At 49.7% G+C, this 24,622-nt stretch overlaps 1 protein-coding gene and 1 pseudogene across 1 annotated transcript in view; one reads left to right on the plus strand and one right to left on the minus strand.

Annotated features, from left to right (window-relative positions):
• Positions 1-10,183: 10,183 nt before the first annotated feature.
• LOC126519234 (uncharacterized) lies at positions 10,184-10,842 on the minus strand (annotated as a pseudogene).
• Positions 10,843-11,659: 817 nt separating this feature from the next.
• Positions 11,660-24,622, plus strand: part of LOC140213421 (neprilysin-1-like) — a 53,699-nt gene continuing 40,736 nt past the window's right edge. The window contains exons 1-2 of the mRNA XM_072284638.1: positions 11,660-11,694; positions 18,730-19,114. Coding sequence (XP_072140739.1) covers positions 11,660-11,694; positions 18,730-19,114 — 420 coding nt within the window. The remainder of the gene's footprint in view (positions 11,695-18,729; positions 19,115-24,622) is intronic.

Below are 24,622 nucleotides of genomic sequence, written 5' to 3' on the forward strand. Positions count from 1 at the left end.
GACTTCTATGGCATCTAACGCAATTGCCCTGGGCCCAAATGCCGCCTCCGCTGAGGTGTCTAGCATCAACGAAGAGCAACTTTCGGAGGCGGAAGACGAGCCGCAGAAGCAAGGCCTCCCTCCCCCAGCTGAAGAACCTGACACCGAGAGCAAACAGGACATGGATGCGATACTAAAGGAACTCGAGAAGCAAACGACCGTAATGTATCCGGAAAGCAACCTGGTCGTCGTAATTGGCATTCTGTGTATTGTGTGGATTTGTGTAATCGCCTTCCTCACGCATCCCAAGTATGGGCCGAAGAGACCGGGCTGGCCGAACCCCACCTTTCCGACCTGGCCTCCTCACTATCCAGGAACAAAGGGCCCTTCGGTGGTACCCCGGTCTCAAGTGTACATCTGCTCGACCGACTTCTGCATCAAAGAAGGCGAACATGTTGCCGGGCTCTTTAGCCGCGACGTGTCACCGTGCGACAATTTTTACCAGTACGTTTGTCGTCATTGGGAACGCATGATGCACAATCCAGCGATGGGCATCGGAGTGGCAATATCGGTGGACACCATGCTACAAGACGCCATGCACACCAAGGTGCTCGAATACATACTAGACTCCTCGCACGATGATGTGACCGAAGCGAAGCGACTTTACGATGCCTGCATTTCTCCACATAGTGAAGCAAGTACCACTGAGCTCAGGCATATATTCGCTACGTGGCCACCTCAGGGGCACTGGCCAGTCGACAGCACAGCATCTGTGAGCGAGTTCGACGTATGGTCCGTCGCTGCAAGGCTCACGCGAGATTTAGGCATCGGGGCTCTCCTCGGCGTTCAAGCGGCGCTTGACAAGACCTTCGGAAAACATGTCCTTGAACTCGAGCTACCCCAGCCGCTGTTCTTTCGAGGCGACGACCAGCAGAACGCCATTATCTCCATGTTCAGAGGCGCCATCACCGAATCGGCGCAGCTTGTGCAGAATTCGGGCATGATCTACGAGCTCATGTCTGACGTCATGGCCGTCTTTAAGAGCATCGCTAAACGGAGGCCCGTCTTTCCCGGACTGGAGGTAAGACTCGCTCCCCTGGAAAGCCTGCCCCAGGGCATTCGCACCTTCCTCACCGTTGTCTTCGAAGGTATCCTGGCGAGCAACACGACGGTGCAGTACAGGAATCCCGTATACTTCGAGCACGAGATAAACGCTTTGTTCCGCGAGATCGGGCCTCGAGCAATCATAAACTACTTGGGATTCCGCCTAGTGGTCCACATAGCGCCTTTCCTACCCGACAGCACGAACTTGCTCCGGCTTCACAGCATCGAGTCCACGGGCCGCGTCCTGTCCCCGACACCAAAGTGGGTCCTCTGCTTGCGCATGGTCGCCTCGGTGCTCCCGGTATGCGTGGTCAAGGCTCACGCCAGGCTCACGATCGCCAGCGGCAGTGATCTCACTAGCCGCGCCTGGTTGTCTGAGCTGGAGAGCTTGTTCTTTCGCAGCTCCCGCCGCTACGTTTGGATGGACAGCGCGACGCACCGCGTGGCGCGCTTTGTACTCAGGCGCCTCCGGCTGGCCCGCTTCTACCCGCAGTGGTCCTTGAAACGAGACAAGTGCGCAGGGAACATGCTGACAGCGACCGGTGGCCCGATCCACATGTGGCACGAGGCGTCCAGGGTCTACCAGAGTCAGCGACTGGCCCAGTTCACGCGCGGGACGCGGCCCCGCGACGTGGGTGACGCGTTCGGAACCCTTGCCAGGTAGGCTGCTACAGGAACAAGAAGGACAAAATCAATAGGCCTTGCCGTCGCTCCTCATCTTTCTCGTAGGAAAATACCGTCGTTACGCCTGAATTGCAAAGCAGTGATAGTGCTAGCTAAGAATCTCGCAATTTCGTGATAGCTTTTTACTTCTAATTTACAAAGCCGTGATAGTGGTAGCTAAGAATCTCGCAATTTCGTGATAACATTTTACTTCTCATTTACTTTTATTGCATTATTTCACATCCACTGTCTCATCATAACCGTGAAATTCAGTCCAAAATGTGTGTTACAGTAAAACAAAAGCAAATGCTTGCATAATAAACTACAGCAGTGATCACGTCATATGTTCACGATTAAAATTAGCCTCACAAAGCTTCTTTTTTGTTTAAATCAATGAAGCGTTAGCATTGTCAATCTTCTTTCTGGCTGTTACCCGCCGTGGTGGCTCAGTGACTATGGTGTTAGGCTGCTGAGCACGAGGTCACGGGATCGAATCCCGGCCACGGCGGCCGCATTTCAATGGGGCTAAATGCGAAAACACCCGTGTACTTAGATTTAGGTGCACGTTAAAGCACCCCAGGTGGCTGAAATTTCCGGAGTCCTCCACTACGGCGTGCCTCATAATCAGAAAGTGGTTTTGGCACGTAAAACCCCATAATTTAATTTTTTTTTTCTGGCTGTTTTCTGCATGTACTACAATTTGCGTAAGCAAAAAGCAAGCATGCCTGCCGTTGCGGCAAAGTCAAACGTGGCAGTTTTCGGCGGTTGCGGTTTTATCGGGGTTTGTTTGACATCTTCGATGTGTCTGATTGGTCTCTTTCTTTTGTATGTGAGCTTGCGCAGAAAAAGTGATCTTTAACTGTACCTGGATGTTTCAATCAATCACTTCTAATAAGTCAGGCGACTGTGTGTGGGCGTGCCTCGTTCTGGTCCTGCATCTTGGTTTTCGCTGGGTTTTTACAGTGAAGCTGTATACCTCTACACTCCAATAAAATTTTCGAGTTGTCACCAAAAAAAAAAACTCCCCATACTTGGGTCAATCACGAAGGCAAGTGCAATGCCGGGCCGACCCGCAATAGGGATCAAGCAGGCGTTAAGCACTCCCCATACGTGGTCAAATCCAGAAGGCAGTGCAATGCAGGGCCGACCGCCCTGCAATTACAAGTGTTACTGTTGTATAAAGTCTTACGATTGTATAAAGCATCGATGAGTTCATTGCCATGAATGGCTCAGGGAATTATCTTTGTTCAACGTGTACACACATGTTTGTAAACGGGGGCTCGAAGCTTTTTAAGTGGATAGATCCACTTCTTTCGCGCCCTCGTCTTCCACAAAAGAACAGATTTGTGGATAAAATAAAGTTTTTTGATTGATTGATTGATTGATTGATTGATTGATTGATTGATTGATTGATTGATTGATTGATTGACCCGCGGCGGAGGTGAAGCAGGCGTTAAGCACTTCCCATACTTGGGCCGAGTCCAAACACAGTGCAATACCAGCCCGAGCCGCAACAGAGGTGAAGCAGGCGTTAAGCACTTCCCATACTTGGATCGATACCAAATATAGTGCAATACCGGCGCGACCCGCGGCGGAGGTGAAGCAGGCGTTAAGCACTTCCCATACTTGGATCGATACCAAATATAGTGCAATACCGGCGCGACCCGCGGCGGAGGTGAAGCAGGTGTTAAGCACTCCCCTTACGTGGGCCGATCTAAAAGACAGCGCAATACCGTCCCAACCTGCGGCGGGGGTGACGCAGGCGTTAAGCACTCCCCATACGTGGGCCGATACCAAATATAGTGCAATACCCGTACAACCCGCGGGGGAGATGAGGTAGACGTCAAACACTCCCCACACGCGGGCGGATCCCAAACATAGTGCAATAGCGGCCCGACCCGCGGCGGAGGTGAAGCACGTGTTAAGTATTCCCCATACATGGGCCTTCATATCATTTTCAATGCCATACAGTTACGTTTCTGTTTCTGCCTCACATATACATTCGAGTTAACTAATTCTACTGTGTTCGTAACGTCATCTACGCAGTTACTTTATCAGTTGTCAACGAGATTGTGTTAGAGTGCTCTTTTTCATGACATTTATGCATATGTAATTCTTCAACCATGGTACTCATACTAAAACCTGTAATTTTTCTATGTTAACAATTTGTTGAAAACTGCTGTACTTTTGTTTTATTACGTTTACTTTGTAAAGGAGGTCCCATTGCAGTCTTTGACTCCGGGACCTCCTCCTGAATATTAACAACTTGTAATCATTCTAATGATCTCAATAAAACCCGATTCTGATTCTGAATGCCAGATATAGTGCAATATCCCCCCAACCAGCGGCAGAGATGACGCAGGCGTTAAGCACTCCTTGTACGTGGGCCTATTTCAAGTATAGTGCAATGCCGGACCGACCCGCCACAGAGATGAAGCAGGCGTTAAGCATTCCCCATACGTGTGCCGATCCCAAATATAGTGCAATACCAACCCGACCTGCGGCGGAGGAGGAGAAGGTGTTAAGCATTCCCCATACTTGGGGCGATCACAAATATATTGCAATACCGGCCTGACCTGCGGCGGAGATGACGCAGGCGTTAAGCACTCCTTGTACGTGGGCCGATTCCAAATATAGTGCGATGCCGGACCGACCCGCCGCGGAGATGAAGCAGGCGTTAAGCATTCCCCATACGTGTGCCGTACCCAAGTATAGTGCAATACCGGCCCGACCCGCGGCGGAGGTTAAGCAGGTGTTAAGCACTCCCCATACGTGGGCCAATACCAAATATAGTGCAATATCCGCCCAACCCGCGGCGGAGATGGCGCAGGCGTTAAGCATTCCTTGTACGTGGGCCGATGCCAAATATAGTGCAATGCCGGACTGACCCGCTGCAAACATGACGCAGGCGTTAAGCATTCCCCATACGTGTGCCGATTCCAAATAGAGTGCAATACCAACCCGACCTGCGGCGGAGGAGGAGAAGGTGTTAAGCATTCCCCATACTTGGGGCGATCACAAATATATTGCAATACCGGCCTGACCTGCGGCGGAGATGACGCAGGCGTTAAGCACTCCTTGTACGTGGGCCGATTCCAAATATAGTGCGATGCCGGACCGACCCGCCGCGGAGATGAAGCAGGCGTTAAGCATTCCCCATACGTGTGCCGTACCCAAGTATAGTGCAATACCGGCCCGACCCGCGGCGGAGGTTAAGCAGGTGTTAAGCACTCCCCATACGTGGGCCAATACCAAATATAGTGCAATATCCGCCCAACCCGCGGCGGAGATGGCGCAGGCGTTAAGCATTCCTTGTACGTGGGCCGATGCCAAATATAGTGCAATGCCGGACTGACCCGCTGCAAACATGACGCAGGCGTTAAGCATTCCCCATACGTGTGCCGATCCCAAATATAGTGCAATACCAACCCGACCTGCGGCGGAGGAGGAGAAGGTGTTAAGCATTCCCCATACTTGGGGCGATCACAAATATATTGCAATACCGGCCTGACCTGCGGCGGAGATGACGCAGGCGTTAAGCACTCCTTGTACGTGGGCCGATTCCAAATATAGTGCGATGCCGGACCGACCCGCCGCGGAGATGAAGCAGGCGTTAAGCATTCCCCATACGTGTGCCGTACCCAAGTATAGTGCAATACCGGCCCGACCCGCGGCGGAGGTTAAGCAGGTGTTAAGCACTCCCCATACGTGGGCCAATACCAAATATAGTGCAATATCCGCCCAACCCGCGGCGGAGATGGCGCAGGCGTTAAGCATTCCTTGTACGTGGGCCGATGCCAAATATAGTGCAATGCCGGACTGACCCGCTGCAAACATGACGCAGGCGTTAAGCATTCCCCATACGTGTGCCGATCCCAAATATAGTGCAATACCAACCCGACCTGCGGCGGAGGAGGAGAAGGTGTTAAGCATTCCCCATACTTGGGGCGATCACAAATATATTGCAATACCGGCCTGACCTGCGGCGGAGATGACGCAGGCGTTAAGCACTCCTTGTACGTGGGCCGATTCCAAATATAGTGCGATGCCGGACCGACCCGCCGCGGAGATGAAGCAGGCGTTAAGCATTCCCCATACGTGTGCCGTACCCAAGTATAGTGCAATACCGGCCCGACCCGCGGCGGAGGTTAAGCAGGTGTTAAGCACTCCCCATACGTGGGCCAATACCAAATATAGTGCAATATCCGCCCAACCCGCGGCGGAGATGGCGCAGGCGTTAAGCATTCCTTGTACGTGGGCCGATGCCAAATATAGTGCAATGCCGGACTGACCCGCTGCAAACATGACGCAGGCGTTAAGCATTCCCCATACGTGTGCCGATTCCAAATAGAGTGCAATACCGGGCCGACCCGCGGCGTAGGTGATGCAGGCGTTAAGCACTCCCCATACATGGGCAAATGCCGAAGACAGTGCAATACCGGGACGACCACCCGGCAATTACAAGTGTTACAGTTGTATCAATTGTTACAATTTTATAAAGCATCGATGAATTTATTATCATGAATGCGTTAGGGAATTATTTTTGTTCAACGCGTACACACATTTTTGTATTTCCAAGCTGTCACTGTATGCCAGCTAAACGGGGGCTCGAAGCTTCTCGAGTTGATAGATCCACCTTTTTGCGATGCCCTCGTTCCACAAAAGAACAGATTTGTGGATGGAACAAAATTTTTTGATTGATTCATTGATTGACTGATTGATTAATTGATTGACCCGCGGCGGAGGTGAAGCAGGCGTTAAGCACTCCTCATACGTGGGCCGATACCGAAGATAGTGCAATGCCGGGCAGACCTGCAGCAGAGGTGAAGCAGGCGTCAAGCACTCCACATGACAATGACAATGACGTTTATTTGCATCCGTACATGACTCGAGGGGTACGCAGAAAAACCTGCCATATAGACAGCTTGACGAAGCCGCAGGCCCCCGCATTGGCGTTCGCGCGGCGTTAGCAAACACAAAGGCATACATTATTGTTTAGAAATGCCATATACACAAAATTGAGCATCGCGAACCATGCGAAACAAATGAAGAAAGAAATGATGTGCTCTAACAACAGGGCACAGTAAAGAACATCTGCAACCGGTAGGGATAAAAAACAATGATAGGCACAACGCTATCGCAACTGTTCAAGAAACACGAGTGCAACAAAGATATAATCAAAACACAAGCCGTAACAATAGCATTTCTCCTGCAAATTAAACAAACGAAAAACCAATCATTTAAGCTATACAATGGGACTAGTTTGTTTTGATAGGAAAATTTTGCAACAGATTTGCGAAAACCAGGGAAACAATCTAGTGCAGGCATAGATAAGAATAGAGTTTTAAAAGGGGTATTTTGCAATCCATTGTTTGGTTCTGTAATTTATTCAGTAGCCTTGGCAGGTGGTTACGAAGAGTTTGTTGTCCGTATGTCGTTCTAGCGGTTTCTACTTTCCAAAACTCTCTCGTCCTTGTCGTATATGTTGTAATGTTGATTTTTCAATCCGCTATTGTTCTTAGAAAGCTGGCTCCATCTTTTATTTCTTGCTTGTATGCTCTACAAGTCGATAATCGTACATACTGGCAATTGGCATTATATTGTATTTTATAAAAAATTTACGCGTATGAACATATTTTGGAACATATTCTACGACTCGTACGCATTTTTTTCTTTTTGCAGTACATAAAGTTTTTTCAAATTTCCTTGTGTGGTAGTATCACAAACTGACAGTAGTTTAGACTAGAACGAAACAGTGTGTTCAAAATCAGCATCATTATTTTTGTTGGCAGTATATGACGGTTACGGTAAACAAGCCCGATTGTTTGAGATAATTTTGTCGCCAAGGAATTTACGTGCATATCCCATGATAAGTTATCTTGGAAAATAACGCCTAAAGTTTTAAAGCACGGAACTATTTCGATAGTCATTAAATTTAGCAATATAGGCGTATTAATTATTACGTTTTTATTTTTGCTTCAGAAAACTATTGCTTTTATTTTGTTTGTGTTTATTCTAAGACTATTTTTACGTGTCTATTTATGTAATTTTTGAAGGATTAGGTTTGCTTCCTCAACTAATTCATCCGCCGACTCTCTTATCAGGAATATGCTAGTATCATCGGCGTAAATTATATAGTTTGCCTTGATACTGATACTAATGATATCATTAATATATAAGTTAAAGGGGAAAGGGCCCAAGATACTGCCTTGTGGCGCGCCACAAGAAACGGCCAGTGGACTAGAGAGTTCATCGTTAATACCGACCCTCTGCGTGCGGTGTTCTGGATAACATGTGATGAGGGATGCAGCCTTCCCGCGGCCGCCATAACGTCTGAGTTTCCTAATAAGAAGTGAATAATTGACACAATCAAATGCCTTTTTTCAATATCTACAAACAACCCCAGAACCAGCTTTCGCTCATCAATTTCCCTTGAATTTAACTGCTTCTGAGCAAGTAAGGCACACTGCGTGCTGAGGCCTTTGCGAAAGCCAAATCGGCATTCATTTAGAAGTTTATGTTCTTGCTAAAAACACATAAGCCGATTAAAATTATTTTTTCAGGTACCTTCGAGAACATAAGGAGGATTGATATTGGACGATAGTTGCTCATGTCATTATTGTCACCTTTTTTTATATAGGATACTAATGCGAGCTTCTTGCATTTTACTGGGAAAAATAGCTTGACTGAGGCAAAGGTTGAAAATATATGCAATGCATCGAGCCACAATATCTACAACGTATTTTAAAGGTTTTTTCTGTGACCCGTCAATATCTTTCGCACTGCTGGTCTTTGGAATTTTAATTATTTGGCTTACTTCGTTTTCATCCACAGGTTTAAGGAAAATAGTGTTGCTATTAACCGGAATATTACTAAGATCATTTGGTAGCATGGGCGCATTACCTGCACTTGCGAAATGTGTATTAAATGTATTTGCGAGCCGCTTCCCAGATAATTGTATGCCATTATTATCTCATTTAAGAACTTTACCGATGAGCGGATGATGCCTTAATACAGAGCTGAGCCTTTTCCACATAATCACAGAGCATCCAGAAGCAGTTGCAAAGAAATTTGCAAAATATTCTCGCCTAGCTTTTTTTATATCTATATCTAGGCGATTACATTACACTTTAAATTGGCGGAATAATTCGATATCTGTAGTTGAAATAAACTTGCCGTAGAGAACATGATTATGCGCGATACGTCTGAGAAGCTCAAAGTTAATCCATGGTTTCGGAATTTTTTTGCTTGACTTAACGCGCACTGAGGGAAAGCTAGATTCATATATCGATTTGACAATATCAAGAAATTTTTCAGAGGCCCCATTTGCTTCGTTGAATTTATATACATCTTCCCAACAGGCATTTTCTATTTGTTCCCGAAATATAGACAAAGTGCGCGGGGTTACTTTTTGCATCTGGTGCATTGGCTGCGTTACCTTTTCCCGTACATGCCCTTTGGCGCAAATAAATATAGGCAAGTGGCCACTGAGGTCATAGGCAAATACACTCGCCATAACTTTTTCACGGATGATACTTGTGAAAAAAATATCATTTAAAGATGATAAATTTTCAGTAACTCTAATGGGGAAGTTTATTACATTTATATAACCATTCATTTTCAGTAAAATATCTAATTGTAAAGTTAGGGAATCGTTTTCCATCATATTAATATCGATGTCCCCGCCGTAAATAAAATCAAGCCGATTTTTATTACCAACTGAAAGATTTCTTCTAATTTATCAATAATATGGCTAACGCTACCATTGGGATGGCGATAACACACTATAATAACGGAGTTATGCATTTTTATTGCTAGAATTTCATAGTCAGTTGTTGCGGAGAAATTGAGTAATAAGTCACACTCGAATAATTCCTTTACCAGGATGCATACTGCGCCTCCGCGAGAGTACGACCGATTTAAGTAGAAGGTACTATAATTTGGGATACGGTAAATAGCTGTATCGTTCATTGACCATGTTTCTGTTAATAGTATCGTATCAAATCATTGGCCTAGCTTTTCAAAAAATAGCCAGAGGTCGTTTTTCTTATTTGAAACTGAGCGGATGTTTAGATGAAAGCATTTAAAGGATTGCACAAATTTTTTACCTAAATGCTCACTGAATACTTGTGGCAATACCCGCCGCGGTTGCTCAGTGGCTATGGTGTTGGGCTGCTGAGCACGAGGTCGCGGGATCGAATCCCGGCCACGGTGGCCGCATTTCGATGGGGGCGAAATGCGAAAACACCCGTGTACTTAGATTTAGGTGCACGTTAAAGAACCCCAGGTGGTCGAAATTTCCGGAGCCTCCACTACGGCGTGCCTCATAATCAGAAAATGGTTTTGGCAGGTAAAACCCCATAATTTAATTTTTAAATACGTGTGGCAATATGTAATTCTCCCCACGTTCACAAGTCATCGTTATCAAGCACTGTTTTTAAGCGAGTTTATAAACATCCCTCGCGGTAGGAACAACCACTGCGTGTTCACTGTCGGTTTTTCGGACAAGAATGCGGCCGTTGCTGTGCCACACATATTTGTAGTTGGCTCGCTTCGCCCATATCTTTGTCTGAAAGAGCAAATCACGGGTCCTTTTTGTCACATTTTCAAACAGTAATGCATCGTATTTCGATTCACGCAACTTCTTTCTGCTTTTCCACCAGTGGTGCCTATCCGCTTGTATCGCGAAGCGACAGATTATACTACGTATCTTTTTTTTCTTTGACGGCAGCCGGTGAACTGAAACAACGTCATTTTCTGAGAGCTGTGGAAATTCGAGCTGCACGGCTACTTCGTTTAGCTTTTCGAGCAGGCTTTCCTTTCTTATTCAGAGTGTTGAATCCCATGAAATTCCACGACCGAGCGGCGGGTCCTTCATTCAAGTTGGTCAATTTCAACGTGAAGCTGATGGACCTCACTGTCGTTTCCCTCAAGTCTTTGGTTTCTGCATTTTAGACCCTTGATCTCATTTTCATTTCGCTCCGTTAGTTGTTGCAGTTCATCGTACTGTTCGCTCAGAAATTACACAGTGTCTTCAATGCCTTCAACTACCTGTCGGAGTGGCAACAGCTAGTCAAGCTTTCCGTTAATTGTCATTATGTGAGCCTATCCCGAAGACAGTGAAATGCCGGGCCGACCCCCGGCGGATGTGAAGCAGGCGTTAAGCACTTCCCATACGTGGGCCAATCCCAAATATAGTGCAATACCCTCCCGACCCGCGGCGGAGGTGAAGCAGGTGTCAAGCACTCCCAACTCGTGGCCGATCCCAAATATAGTACAATACCGGCCTGACCAGCCGCGGAGATGAAGCAGGTGTTAAGCACTCCCCATACGTGGGCCGATCCCAGATACAGTGCAATACCCGTACAACCCGCGGTGGAGATGAGGCAGGCGTTAAACACTTCCCATACGCGGGCCGATACCAAATATAGTGCAATGCCGGACCGACCCGCCGCAGAAATGAAGCAGGCATATGGGGAATACAGGCGTATGGAATCGGCACACGTATGGGGAATACAATATAGTACAATACCGGCCCGACTAGCCGCGCAGGTGAAGCAGGTGTTAAGCACTCCCGATACGTGGGCCGAACCCAAATGCAGTGCAATACCCGCCCGAGCCGCGGCGAAGGGGAAGTAGGCGTTAAGCACTCCCCATACGTGGCCAGAAACCAAATATAGTGCAATATAGGCACCACCCGCGTCCGAGGTGAAGCAGGCGTTAAGCACACCCGTACCTGGACCGATCCCAAATATAGTGCGATACCGGCCTGACCTGCGGCGGAGGTAAAGCAGGCGTTAAGCACACCCCATACGTGGGCCGATAAATATTGTGCCAACCCGCCCGACCTGCAGTGGTGGTGAAGCAGGCGTTAAGCACTCCCCATACGTGGGCCGATACCATATATAGTGCAATGCCGGCCCCACCCACGGCCGAGGTAAAGCAGACGTAAAGCACACCCCATGCGTGGGCCGATAAATATAGTGCCAACCCGCGGGACCTGCAGTGGTGGTGAGGCAAGGGTTACGCACTCCCCATACGTGGGCGGATCCCAAATATAGTGCAATACCGGCTCCACCCGCAGCCGCAGTGAAGCAGATGTTAAGCATTCCCATACGTGGGCCGATCCCAAATATAGTGCAATACCGTCCCGACCCGCCGCGGAGGTGAAGCAGGTGTCAAGCACTCCCAATTCGTTGGCCGATCCCAAATATAGTACAATACCGGCCCCATTAGCCGCGGAGGTGAAGCAGGTGTCAAGCACTCCCCATACATGGACCGATCCCAATTATAGCACAGTACCGGCCCCACCCGTGGCCCAGGTGAAGCAGGCGTTACGCACTAAACGTACGTGGGCCGGTACCAAATATAGTGCCATACCGGCCCGACCCGTGGCCGAGGTGAAGCAGGCGTTAAGCACTCCCCATACGCGGGCCGATCCCAAATATAGTGCAATAGCCGCCCGACTGGCGGCGAGGTGAAGTAGGCGTTAAGCAATCGCCATACGTGGCCAGATACCAAATATAGTGCAACATAGGCACCACCCGCGTCCGAAGTGAAGCAGGCGTTAAGCACTCCCCATACGTGGGCTGATCCCAAATATAGTGCAATACCGGCCCCACCCATGGCCGATGTAAAGCAGACGTAAAGCACACCCCTACAATATACGTTTCTTCACGGGTATAAATCTCAGCTGCAGCCTTTGAAATTCGGTGTACCACAAGGTTCTGTACTCGGTCCACTATTTTTTATTATCTACATAAATGATATCGTGCCGGTACCACAAACTTCCTCTATAGTTCTGTATGCGGATGATACCAGCTTGTTTTTCTCTGGCAGCCGTTTAAGAGATTTAGAGATCGCGGCGAACGAGTGGTTGATATCGCTTTCATACTGGCTTGAGTGTAACCAGCTAGAATTAAACGTTAGTAAAACTAAATATATTTTCTTCAAAGGCAGAAATAAACGCGAAGATTACACCATTTCTGTTAGATTTAAAAATAATGACATCGAGCGTGTCCCGTTGTTTAAATTCTTAGGTGTACTTTTTCATGAAAACGTCAGTTGGACACCGCAAATCAACAAAGTACATGCCAGTATGTCTAGATCAATTTCTGTCTTATATAAACTTAGGTCTCTGGTACCAAACTGGCTAAAGCTCCAGTTATATTATGCACTAGTTCATTCTCATCTCACTTACTGTCTCTTAATATGGGGTACGACTTCAGGAACGAACCTTGAAAGGTTAAAAATTGTACAGAAGAGAGCTGTTCGCTGCATAGAAAATCTGGAACCAACTGAACACACTGCGCCATTTTTTAACAAGCTTAAATTGCTTACAGTTAACGAACTGTTTAATCTGAAGCTCGCCTTGTATATTCGCAAGGAAATTGGAAATGAATTGAGTAGTTATATGGCTCAGTGCTACCCTACTAATGTTCCCTATGAACTCCGACGCCAGCGATTTAGAATACCGGTATTCAGAACCATTTACGGTAATCAAACATTGATCTACCTTATACCTAACCTTCTCCGCAACAACAGTTATATCCACGAACTTATTGAAAAATGTACTTCTATCCACAGTTTCAAGACAAATGTTACAATGTACTTACTATCTGGTACTCTGTCCTGAATAAGTTCTTGAGTTTAAAAAAAAAGCCTTTTTATTGTTCTATAACCTCTGTGTTCTGCTGCATTTTCTAACAGTTATACATTGCTAGGAATGGTTACGTTAAATTTTGTATAACGCTTGCACAAACTTTGTACTTTTTAATATGTTGCCATTTATGTACGCGTTTGTTCTTGTTATGGTTTATTGCTGATGCATTATTGTGTGATTCCGTTACTCAATTTAAGATGCCTGATCGCGATGTTACTTCTGTTCATGAAAATCTTTTTGTGGCGCTTTAATGTACAAAGCCGTTGTTTTTCTTTTTTTATTCTCACTGCTTCTGAGCAAATGTATGGGTGGAGGGACCTTAGTCAGGCAGAGTTCATCTGCCTTTAGTCCTTTCAACCCAGGCAATGTGTGTCTGAATAAAGAAACAAACAAACAAACAAACAAAAATACCTGGGCCGATTAATATTAGTGCCAACCCGCCCGACCTGCAGTGGTGGTGAGGCAGGGGTTAAGCACTCCCCACACGTGGGCCGCGGCCGAGGTAAAGCAGACGTTAAGCACACCCCATACGTGGGCCGATAAATATAGTTCCAACCCGCCCGACGTGCCGTGGTGGTGAGGCAGGGGTTAAGCACTCCGCATACGTGGGCCGATCCGAAATATAGTGCAATACCGGCCCCACCCACGGCCGAGGTAAAGCAGACGTAAAGCACACCCCATACTTGGGCCGATAAGTATAGTGCCAACCCGCCCGACCTGCAGTGGTGGTGAGGCAGGGGTTAAGCACTCCCCATACGTGGGCCGATCCGAAATATAGTGCAATACCGGCCCTACCCACGGCCGAGGTAAAGCAGACGTAAAGCACACCCCATACTTGGGCCGATAAGTATAGTGCCAACCCGCCCGACCTGCAGTGGTGGTGAGGCAGGGGTTAAGCACTCCGCATACGTGGGCCGATCCCAAATATAGTGCAATACCGGCCCCACCCACGGCCGAGGTAAAGCAGACGTAAAGCACACCCCATACTTGGGCCGATAAATATAGTGCCAACCCGCCCGACCTGCAGTGGTGGTGAGGCAGGGGTTAAGCACTCCGCATACGTGGGCCGATCCCAAATATAGTGCAATACCGGCCCAACCCACGGCCGAGGTAAAGCAGACGTAAAGCACACCCCATACTTGGGCCGATAAGTATAGTGCCAACCCGCCCGACCTGCAGTGGTGGTGAGGCAGGGGTTAAGCACTCCGCATACGTGGGCCGATCCCAAATATAGTGCAATACCGGCCCCACCCACGGCCGAGGTAAAGCAGACGTAAAGCACACCCCATACTTGGGCCGATAAATATAGTGCCAACCCGCCCGACCTGCAGTGGTGGTGAGGCAGGGGTTAAGCACTCCGCATACGTGGGCCGATCCCAAATATAGTGCAATACCGGCCCTACCCACGGCCGAGGTAAAGCAGACGTAAAGCACACCCCATACTTGGGCCGATAAGTATAGTGCCAACCCGCCCGACCTGCAGTGGTGGTGAGGCAGGGGTTAAGCACTCCGCATACGTGGGCCGATCCCAAATATAGTGCAATACCGGCCCCACCCACGGCCGAGGTAAAGCAGACGTAAAGCACACCCCATACTTGGGCCGATAAATATAGTGCCAACCCGCCCGACCTGCAGTGGTGGTGAGGCAGGGGTTAAGCACTCCGCATACGTGGGCCGATCCCAAATATAGTGCAATACCGGCCCTACCCACGGCCGAGGTAAAGCAGACGTAAAGCACACCCCATACTTGGGCCGATAAGTATAGTGCCAACCCGCCCGACCTGCAGTGGTGGTGAGGCAGGGGTTAAGCACTCCGCATACGTGGGCCGATCCCAAATATAGTGCAATACCGGCCCCACCCACGGCCGAGGTAAAGCAGACGTAAAGCACACCCCATACTTGGGCCGATAAGTATTGGCGGCGAGGAGTTACGGAGTCGCCATCTATCGGAAGCGCCTCGCTGGCGTATTATGAGGGATCACGTGGCGCGCTCCTCAGAGGTTTTGCTGTCAGCGCTCACTGAAAACACCACGCGCGAGCTCTCCCGGACATTTCTGTAAGTACTTTCGAAACGAGAGAAGTTTATTACTGTCTAAATAATAATCTTGGACAAACTGAAAGCACACAATCGCTTACAGACGCTATCTCTTTACCGAATACGTACAGTGAACGCCACTGCGCGCGGTCGCCGCGATGGAGTCTCCCGAACCGGCTTCTTGCGTGAAAAGTAGGTAAACGCTGAGAGCAAACTATGTGAAATATGTTCTTATAGTGTTTGTATAACCAAAAGGAGTGTAATAGAACGAAGCCTCAATGCAGCGATCGCGCAGATTCGCAGCGACCGACTGCGCGTCTGCATGCTTGTCCGCGCACTGTTTCGTTTTCATCGCGCGCGCGTTTTCGCACCGTGCCATGAGCTTTAGGCCGCAGAATATGAGCATTTGACAGTATACAAGCAACCATTGTTGCGTGGGCGCTATGACAGCTGTTCAAAAATAATTTCATTGTAGAGACTTCGACGCCTACGGGGACTGTGATGTGCCGTCGCGACGATTCAATATTTTTTTTTTCTTCTAAATTCTTTGACCTTTCAATACTATTTCTCGAGTTGCGTCGCATTGTATGTTTATCGGTGTTCTCAGCGTGCAATTTCCCGCTGCTCCTTTTTTGTAATTTAGCGCATTAATTCATAACACAAACATGACCATATGCCATGCTTTCTTTAAATGTGCTTCTTACCGCTCCCTTTCCACTCCACTGAACTTGCCAGTATCTATAGCACCGACAAGTTCATAGACCAAACCGTCACGACATTAGTCGGGCAGCGGACTCGGGCGAGCGTCTCAGTGCGAGTTTTCAGAACATCGCAGACCGGGCACCGTAGCAGAAATTTTCCTCGCGTCTGTGCTTGCTGCAACCCGAGTTGTAGCCGATGACTGTGTGCCGGTTTTATGTTTCGCGAGCCAAGCATTACGCAGCTTCTTGTCCTGCGGCTACGTGTGAATAAGGCTGACACCGGCCTCCGTTACGTGCGTCCGGCCCTGCGGCACCGAGCAGTAGCCTACCATGTTGCGCGCCTTCAAAGGCAGCCACTACTTATTGTAGTGCTTTCAAGCGCTGTAAAGGAGACACTCGAAGCGGGACAATTTCGCCACTAAATGAGGACCGCAGCGTACGAGGGAATTTAAACTCGTTTTCAGCTCGCTTCGGCGCACCCGAAGCAGCCGACGCGGCCGCTATGTCCACGTGATCCCTCCTAGCACGTCACGCCGACAGTGGCGCCAGCTTTTCCAGTGGTGGAGCTCGAGGCCAATAGTGCCAACCCGCCCGACCTGCAGTGGTGGTGAGGCAAGGGTTACGCACTCCCCATACGCGGACGGATCCCAAATGTAGTGCAATACCGGCCCCACCCGCGGCCGCGGTGAAGCAGACGTTAAGCACTCCCCATACGTGGGCCAATCCCAAATATAGTGCAATACAGGCCCGACCCGTGGCAGAGGTGAAACAGGCGTTAAGCTCACCCCATACGTGGGCAGACCCTAAATATAGTGCAATACCGGCTCTACCCGCAGCGGAGGTGAGGCAGGCATTAGGACTCACCATAGGTGGGAAGATCCCAAATACAGTGCAATACCGGCCCGACCGGCGACGGAGGTGAAGCAGGCGTAAAGCGCAGCCCTTACGTGGGCTGATAAATTAGTGCCAACCAGCTCTACCTGATGCAGAGGTGAAGCAGGTCTTAAGCACTCCCCATACGTGGGCCGATCCCAAATATAGTGCAGTACCGGCCCTACCCACGGCGGAGGTGAAGCCGGTGTTAAGCACTCCCCATACGTGGGCCAATCCCAAATATAGTGCAATACAGGCCCGACCCGTGGCAGAGGTGAAACAGGCGTTAAGCTCACCCCATACGTGGGCAGACCCTAAATATAGTTTAATATCGGCTCTACCCGCAGCGGAGGTGAGGCAGGCATTAGGACTCACCGTAGGTGGGAAGATCCCAAATACAGTGCAATACCGGCCCGACCTGCGACGGAGGTGAAGCAGGCGTAAAGCGCAGCCCTTACGTGGGCTGATAAATTAGTGCCAACCAGCTCTACCTGATCCAGAGGTGAAGCAGGTCTTAAGCACTCCCCATACGTGGGCCGATCCCAAATATAGTGCAGTACCGGCCCTACCCACGGCGGAGGTGAAGCCGTTGTTAAGCACTCCCCATACGTGGGACAATACCAAATATAGTGCAATACCGGCCCGACCGGCGGCGGAAGTGAAGCAGGCGTTAAGCCCTCCCCATACGTTGTCCGATCCCCAAGATAATGCAATGCCAGCCCCACGCGTGGCCGAGGTGAAGCAAGTGTTAAGCACTCCCATATGTGGGCCGATCCCTAATATAGTGCAATACCGGCCCTACCTGCGGCGGAGATGAAGCAGGCGTTAAGCACTCCCCAAACGTTGTCTGATCCCCAAGATAATGCAATACTGGCCCGACCGGCGGCCGAGGTGAAGCAGGCGTTAAGCACTCTCCATACGTGGGCCGAAACCAAATATATAGCCATGCCGGGCTGACCCGCGGCGGAGGTGAAGCAGGCGTTAAGCACTCCCCATATGTGGGCCGACCCCAAATATATTTGCAATGCCGGGCCGATGTGCGGCGGAGGTGAAGCAGGTGTTAAGCACTCCCTATACGTGGGCCGATCCGAAATATATTGCAATGCCGGGCCGACCCGCGGAGGAGGTGAAACAGGCATTAAGCACTCCCCATACGTGGGCTGATTCCAAATATAGTGCAACACCGGCCCTACCCTCGGCGGATGTGAAGCAGGCGGTAAGCATTGCCCATACGTGGCCGATTCCGAAGATAGTGCAATACCGGCCCGACCCGCGGTGGAGGTGAAGCATAGGTTAAGCACTCCCCATACGTGGACCGATCCCAAATATAGTGCAATACTGGCCCTGCCCTCGGCGGATGTGCAATTCCTCATTAAGGGGCTCACATACGGGGCTTCGCTGGTCATCCTTCTTGATAGAGTGGAAGGGCACTGAGGTTTTTTTCGCTTTAATACGTTCGTGGAGAGCTGGAGTGGTGTGGCGAAAGTACGTGTTGCGGTGAAAAAGTGTATACCGAGGATTAGCCACCGAATTATAGTCTGTAGGTGTACTAGACATTGTACGCGGTAATGTATCTTTATTGCGTGCATTTCGAGCCTCGCGAAATAAAGAAATCTTACGTGTGCCGCTGGTGCGGTATGAGGTTACGTGCCCCCGCTTTTTGGAATTTCAAGTTTTACCTCTAACTGCTAAACTTTTGTCTTGACATATAGTCGAGTAGGCTCTGCTTTGGCATCGTACAGGTTCAACCCGGGCCACCAGGCGGTGTACGTGCCGTTCGGCATCGTGAACACATCGGTGCCGGGCAACGGCACCGTGTTCGCCTTCGAGCTGTCCCGCATGGCGACTCGGCTGTACGCCGCCTTGGTGCCCGTTTTGTTCGAGGACGGTGCGGCTGACGAGAGCGCCCTGCTACGTTTCACCGAGCGTGCGGTGCGCACGCTCGACGAGCTCCTCGACTGCCTGGCGCGCGACTACCGCAACATGCCCCTGGCGCTGCGCGCAGGTGGTGACGACGGTGTCGTCGATCCCGACCGCGCCCGCTACGCGCTGCTCGCACACACTGCCGCCGTCGTGTTGGCCCACGCTGCATTCAAGGTATGAGGCAAGCTCTGTAGTGTAGCGGCGTCAGTACGAGGCCGACCGACGGGAGGGCTACGACGCGGGCATAACGGCCGGGGCACTGCAGAATAAAGGACGGCGGCTCTTCGCGAGTATCAAACGAAGACTGAGTTTCGCTAAAAAAGGGGAACACCACGGGGTACGCTTGCAGCGTCGTGCGCGGAGTGGCGCTAGCGGTCACAGCCATTAAGAAATCGAGACTGAGGACATCGCATCAGCTGTGCCTTAAAAGGAAATGGGCCATTCGCTCTCCTCGCTCAAAGCGAGAGTAAAGAAAGGCAATGAAATGGGGGGGGGGGGGGGGTCTTACAGAAGAAATACACTGCAGGCAGCCATACAAAGGATAAATTTTTGCAGATTGTATAACTTATGGACACGTGTCATTTACACATTATTAGTGGGCATTGGACAAATGGACAGACAGAAGCAGTGAAAATTGTCTAACACTACATGCAATGTCAGTTAACTTGAAAATGAGTTGTCGCTTTATATCGCATGTAACCACCGTAACACTCAAGTGTTAGGTGGATGAAAGCATTTTTAGACATTAGGAAATTGAGGTACATGTACCTATGACGGACTTTTTTCGACAGCAGACATATCTTTCGTTCGCCTTATTATTTTGTTCGAACAAAGGAATGAACCCAATTAAGAACATTTCACGCCGCACTTCTACATAAAGGCAAAGTGAAGTAACGTACTTGTACCCGTCTTGAGGAAACCAAGACCCAAGTTATGGGTAGTCGCTAGAATGACTCCTTTTGGCTAAGTTTTCAAGAAAATGTTGTCGTGGCGGATATTTCACATGTTTGAACTCATCCCAACGTTTGCCGTTTTCAAGCTCGAAAGCATTGCGACCTACCCTACGGTGGACCATGAATGGACCTGAGTATTTAGTTCCAGACTTACTCAAGTTACGTACTCGCACACGTGAAGTGCTGGTTGAAAGTAATTTCGCTGCGCGTCGACTGTCTATGTACGTTCAGCCATTTTTGACGTAAGCGCTAAATTCGCATGCAACCACATGCTTAATAGATTGCAAGCTGTACTCAGTATCTTGAACCACAACAACAGATTGTCCTTGCTTTAGAAGCTTTCTGAGAGGCTCTGCCAATTCAGCATAACGCCCGACGAATTTAGCGTATTGTCCCTTGAAACCAAGAAATTAATGAAACGACTCCTCGGTCAGTTGGCTGCGGTGAATTGGCAACTGAGCTTGTTTTCCAACGGCGAAATGTCGTTTGCACTGAACCTATGTCCAAGAAAAGTGGGCTCTGGGATACTGATTACACACTTTGCAGTTTTATGCGAACAGCTGAGATTTGAAAAGAATAGTTTGCAGATTTTTATCATGCTCAACTTGTGTGCGGCCCCAAATCGAAACATCTCGGTAGCACAAGGTGCTTGGACGGTCCTTTAAAACAGCTGTCATGATCTGCTGCAAAGCGGATGGCGCAGATGCTAAACCGAAACACTCACGCTTGAAGCGGAAAAGACCGTCATGTGTGACAAAAGTAGCAAGCCCACGGCTTTTCTCAGATAACAGAACCTGATTATAACTCATCGAACTGGAAACAGTGGCATCAGCAAGTCGATGCAAAAGTTCATCAGTTCTCGGTAGCGGAAAGCCAGTGGCCACGATGGCATTGGTGTGTTCTTGGAGATCGACGCAAAGTCGAGGGGAGTTGTCTTTCTTGCAAACCACGACGAGCGGGGAAATCCGCTCGTACCCTGACACGCGTTCGATGATATTTACACGTGAACTCGTTTATCGTTTACGGGTGAGCAGTTTTACCATCTAAGAGATCTTGTCGCTCAGCGGAGGACGCGCCTATATGTTTCGGAAGTTTCTAGAATGTTATCGATGCTTCTATCCGCTGACTGTCGTAGCCGAACCTTGTGTAATCTGATTGCATTTATGCGCGACGCGACTGGTGTAGAACTTTGTGGAAGGCACGCGGGTCCCAGCGATTACTGGGGAACGTTCGACGACTGATCTATAAAAGCCGACGCGCTTGACATGCTGATCAGATTTCGACGATCGCCGACTGTGTTCGCCGCTGTCGCCGTTCTTTGAGCTTAGCCTGTTTATGTGGGCACAGGTTCGCCCCCAAAAAGTTAGTTTCGCCTTTCACAGTATTGCTACTGTGTTCTTTAATGTCGCTACCACGTTACAATATCCGCTGACCGAGGATGCAGTTCGGCGGAGACTAGCTCACGGTAGAGGGCGTAGTTTCGCTGAGACTGGTTGCACTGAAGCTCGAAGACGAACGTCGTGGATGAAGCTCTTCACAAGTCCCAGTTGTACTGGGAACAGATTAGGGAATTCTGCTCGAGCGTTGTGTGGTACAGTCGATGACTGGACAGCCAGATCAGGTGGAGTTCCTGACACTTCATCACAAGTGATTGATGATCCTTGAATATTGATGTCCAGGGCTTGAATAGCGTCCAGACCCGCAGTGCCCTGGTTCGTGACGTGAAATGTCACTACTGCAGCCTTGTTGCGGTTCTTGACAACCAAAGAGGATTGCCCAGAATGTATTATTTCTTGCTGAGAGTAGTTCTTGTGTTGAAGACTCGAATCAGACAATGGGAAACCCTTGAAGTGTTCTTCGCACGTAGCGCTGTTCATCAGAGAAACCGTAGCTCCACGAGAAACTTCAGCGAATTGTTTGCAATAAGGACTTCATCGCATATTATTACTGGACGGGAATTCGGTGCTTGAATTGTTAGCATGGACGAGACTGCAGTTGCTAATTCTGTTTCCGCAGAAGAGGAAATCAGCCGAGCTCGTGCCGCAGACGCTCGGTGCATTCGGTTCCGTGAATGGCAAACTGCAGCACAATGTCCCACTTTTTTGCATGTGCTGCAGATGACCTGCTTGACCGGACAGCCTGGATCGCATTCTATGTGGTGAGTTGATCCACACCGGTAGCAATGGACTGTGGCGTTTTGACTGGTTTCGCCAAATTCGTTCAGGGCGCCATGTTGGTCGCCTTTCCCAGATCGCGGCTTCCCGCCATGTTGTTTAGCGCCACCTTGAACCCGCCGGCCGAGGAAAAAGGTTGGCCGTGACGCATTTTTGCAATTGCTAGTTGATACAGCGGGACGGGGGGTTCCTCGCGGCACTCGACGTTTCTGCTCAGGCGCGAGTAAGGGCAGGCGTGAGAGAAAATCTGGGGGTTTTCGCTCCTTGAATATGTGACTCTGCCTAGGCACTACGGAGGAGGTTTCTTAGCGCGTGTTGTATGCGTTTATACCCTAGACATTGCGCCATTGCGGAGCAGGGTCGAGTTTGTTTACGCTCCACCGCTGGCTGCCCGCGTGGTGAGACAGTAGGCACGGACGCCTCATTTGGAGATCACTGTGTCCGAAAGCGGAAGGTTTTCTGACTGGTGCTGTATAAGTTGCGGGTCACTTTTTTCGTTGTGACGATAGACTGCTTTTTTTTACAAGCACCACTCCAGGAGGGCACATGTAACCGGCAAACGGAGGCCTCAGGAGATCACATGAGGTTATTATAAAGCAGGCGGTGCAGGATCTCGAGGGCATTCAAGCGGTAGCGGGGGGATCAAAGCTGGAAGCAGGGTGGCCCGTGGGTTGGGGCCGCGGAGGCCGAAGCGTGCATGGAATGTTCGCATAAAAAATTGGCTGTTCGGCAATACCGGACAGCCGATCTTATACACTCCTGGCACGCGCAGGCCTCGGCGAGCCCCAACCTACGGACCAGTCCTGGTTCTAGCTTTGCTGCCTCGTTGCCGCTTTGGTGTCCTCGAGGCGGCGCCAATAATTCAAAATGACACGTCGTTTCAATTAGTAAACAAACACGATTAATAAATATAGTTACGTCCAGCCGCCAACTTGCGACGCTCCGTTCAGCACTACTTCGCCCCGCGACTTCTTCCGGCACGCCTAGGGACAAGCGCATGCAACACGCGCTAAGAAATTTCATATATTCATAAATATATATTCATATATTCACAGACTTAATAAATAGTCATATTTAAGGAGCAAAAGTTCCTACATTTTCTTTCTCGCACCCACTCTTACTCGCGCATGCGCGCAAACGTCCGGCGTCTCCGAAAGTGCCACGCCCCGCTATACCTACTAGCAATTGTAAGTACGCGACCGGGACACCCACCTTGAGCACCCGGACGAGGAAGGCGACGGCTAGCGACACCACCTTCACGCTGCGTCGACACTCGATCCACGGGTGAACCAATGAAGACTTGCAGTTCTTTGTGAACTTGCTCGACGCTTCCTCCGATTTCTTCGGCCTTCTTTAGCGTTAATAGAGGTCCTTCGCAGACCAGCCTTTCTGGAACGCTTGTACACGCGACGCCCTGTAGGATTTGTTCTCGCAGGTATTTGTCATACCCAGCGCCGAACACGCAAGCAGGTTCCAACGTATGTAGCGCAGTTACGAAGTCCTGAAAGGACTCTCCTGGCAGCTGTTAGCGGTCGCGGAGGATGACGTGATTGTGAAGAAGAAGACGTGTCTCGCTGTACAGCTGCATGGACAACCTGCGGCTCGGCTCTGCTCGTGCTGCTGGTTGCTGGTGTCATTTTTGAACGGTGCTCCGGGCTGCCTCGCCGTTCCCGGTTGCTGTGGCCTTTACATAAGGAGCCGCTAATTGGTCGAGGTGTGGGGCTTTAAGCCCCGTCGCTTGAAACCCTGGAGCTGCGATCAAGAACGCTGGCGCCCGCCATGACCGACAGCTCATCACAAACAGTGCCGACGTCAAAGTCCGCCACCTGCACCGGCATTCCACGACAACGGGACCTCAAGATCTTTGGTGGTGCACACGACGAAGACGTGGAAGATTGGTTTACGTCGTACGAACGGGTGAGCGCGCACAACAAGTTGGATGACCCAGCGGAGTTCACCCACGTCATCTTTTATCTGGCTGGCGTTGACCAACTCTGCTTTCACAACTACGAAAATGACGTACCCACATGGTCAGTCTTCAAGACCACCTTTACGGAAGTGTTCGGCCGACCCGCTGTTCGCAAGGTGCGCGCTGAACGCCTGCGCACCCGAGCACAGCAGGCGGCAGAAACGTTCACGAGCTACATCAAAGACGTCGTGGACCTTTGTAAACGAGTCACCGCCGCCATGTCCGAAGCTGACAGAATTCACCACATACTGAGAGGCCTTGATGACGGCGCATTCCAGATGCTCCTAGCCAGGAACCCGCGCACAATTTCTGAAGTCGTCAGCCTATGCCAAAGTTATGATGAGTAAAGGAAGCAGCGCGCTTCGAGCAGCGTCCTCCGCGAAGCGACGACTCGTTGGCGAGCCTTGACACCATGTACGACCAATCCTGATTCTTTAAGTAGGTCAAGGACTTCGTGCGTGTGGAAGTTACCCGCCAACTTTCTTTAGTCCCCTACACTCAGGAGCCCACCTCCCGGCTTCCAAACACGCTCCGCATCCTCATTTCCGAAGACGTCACTCAAGTTGTCCCTTCTGCAAACCACAAG

Source organism: Dermacentor andersoni, chromosome 10 (assembly GCF_023375885.2).
Source record: "Dermacentor andersoni chromosome 10, qqDerAnde1_hic_scaffold, whole genome shotgun sequence".
NCBI classification, from domain to species: domain Eukaryota; kingdom Metazoa; phylum Arthropoda; class Arachnida; order Ixodida; family Ixodidae; genus Dermacentor; species Dermacentor andersoni.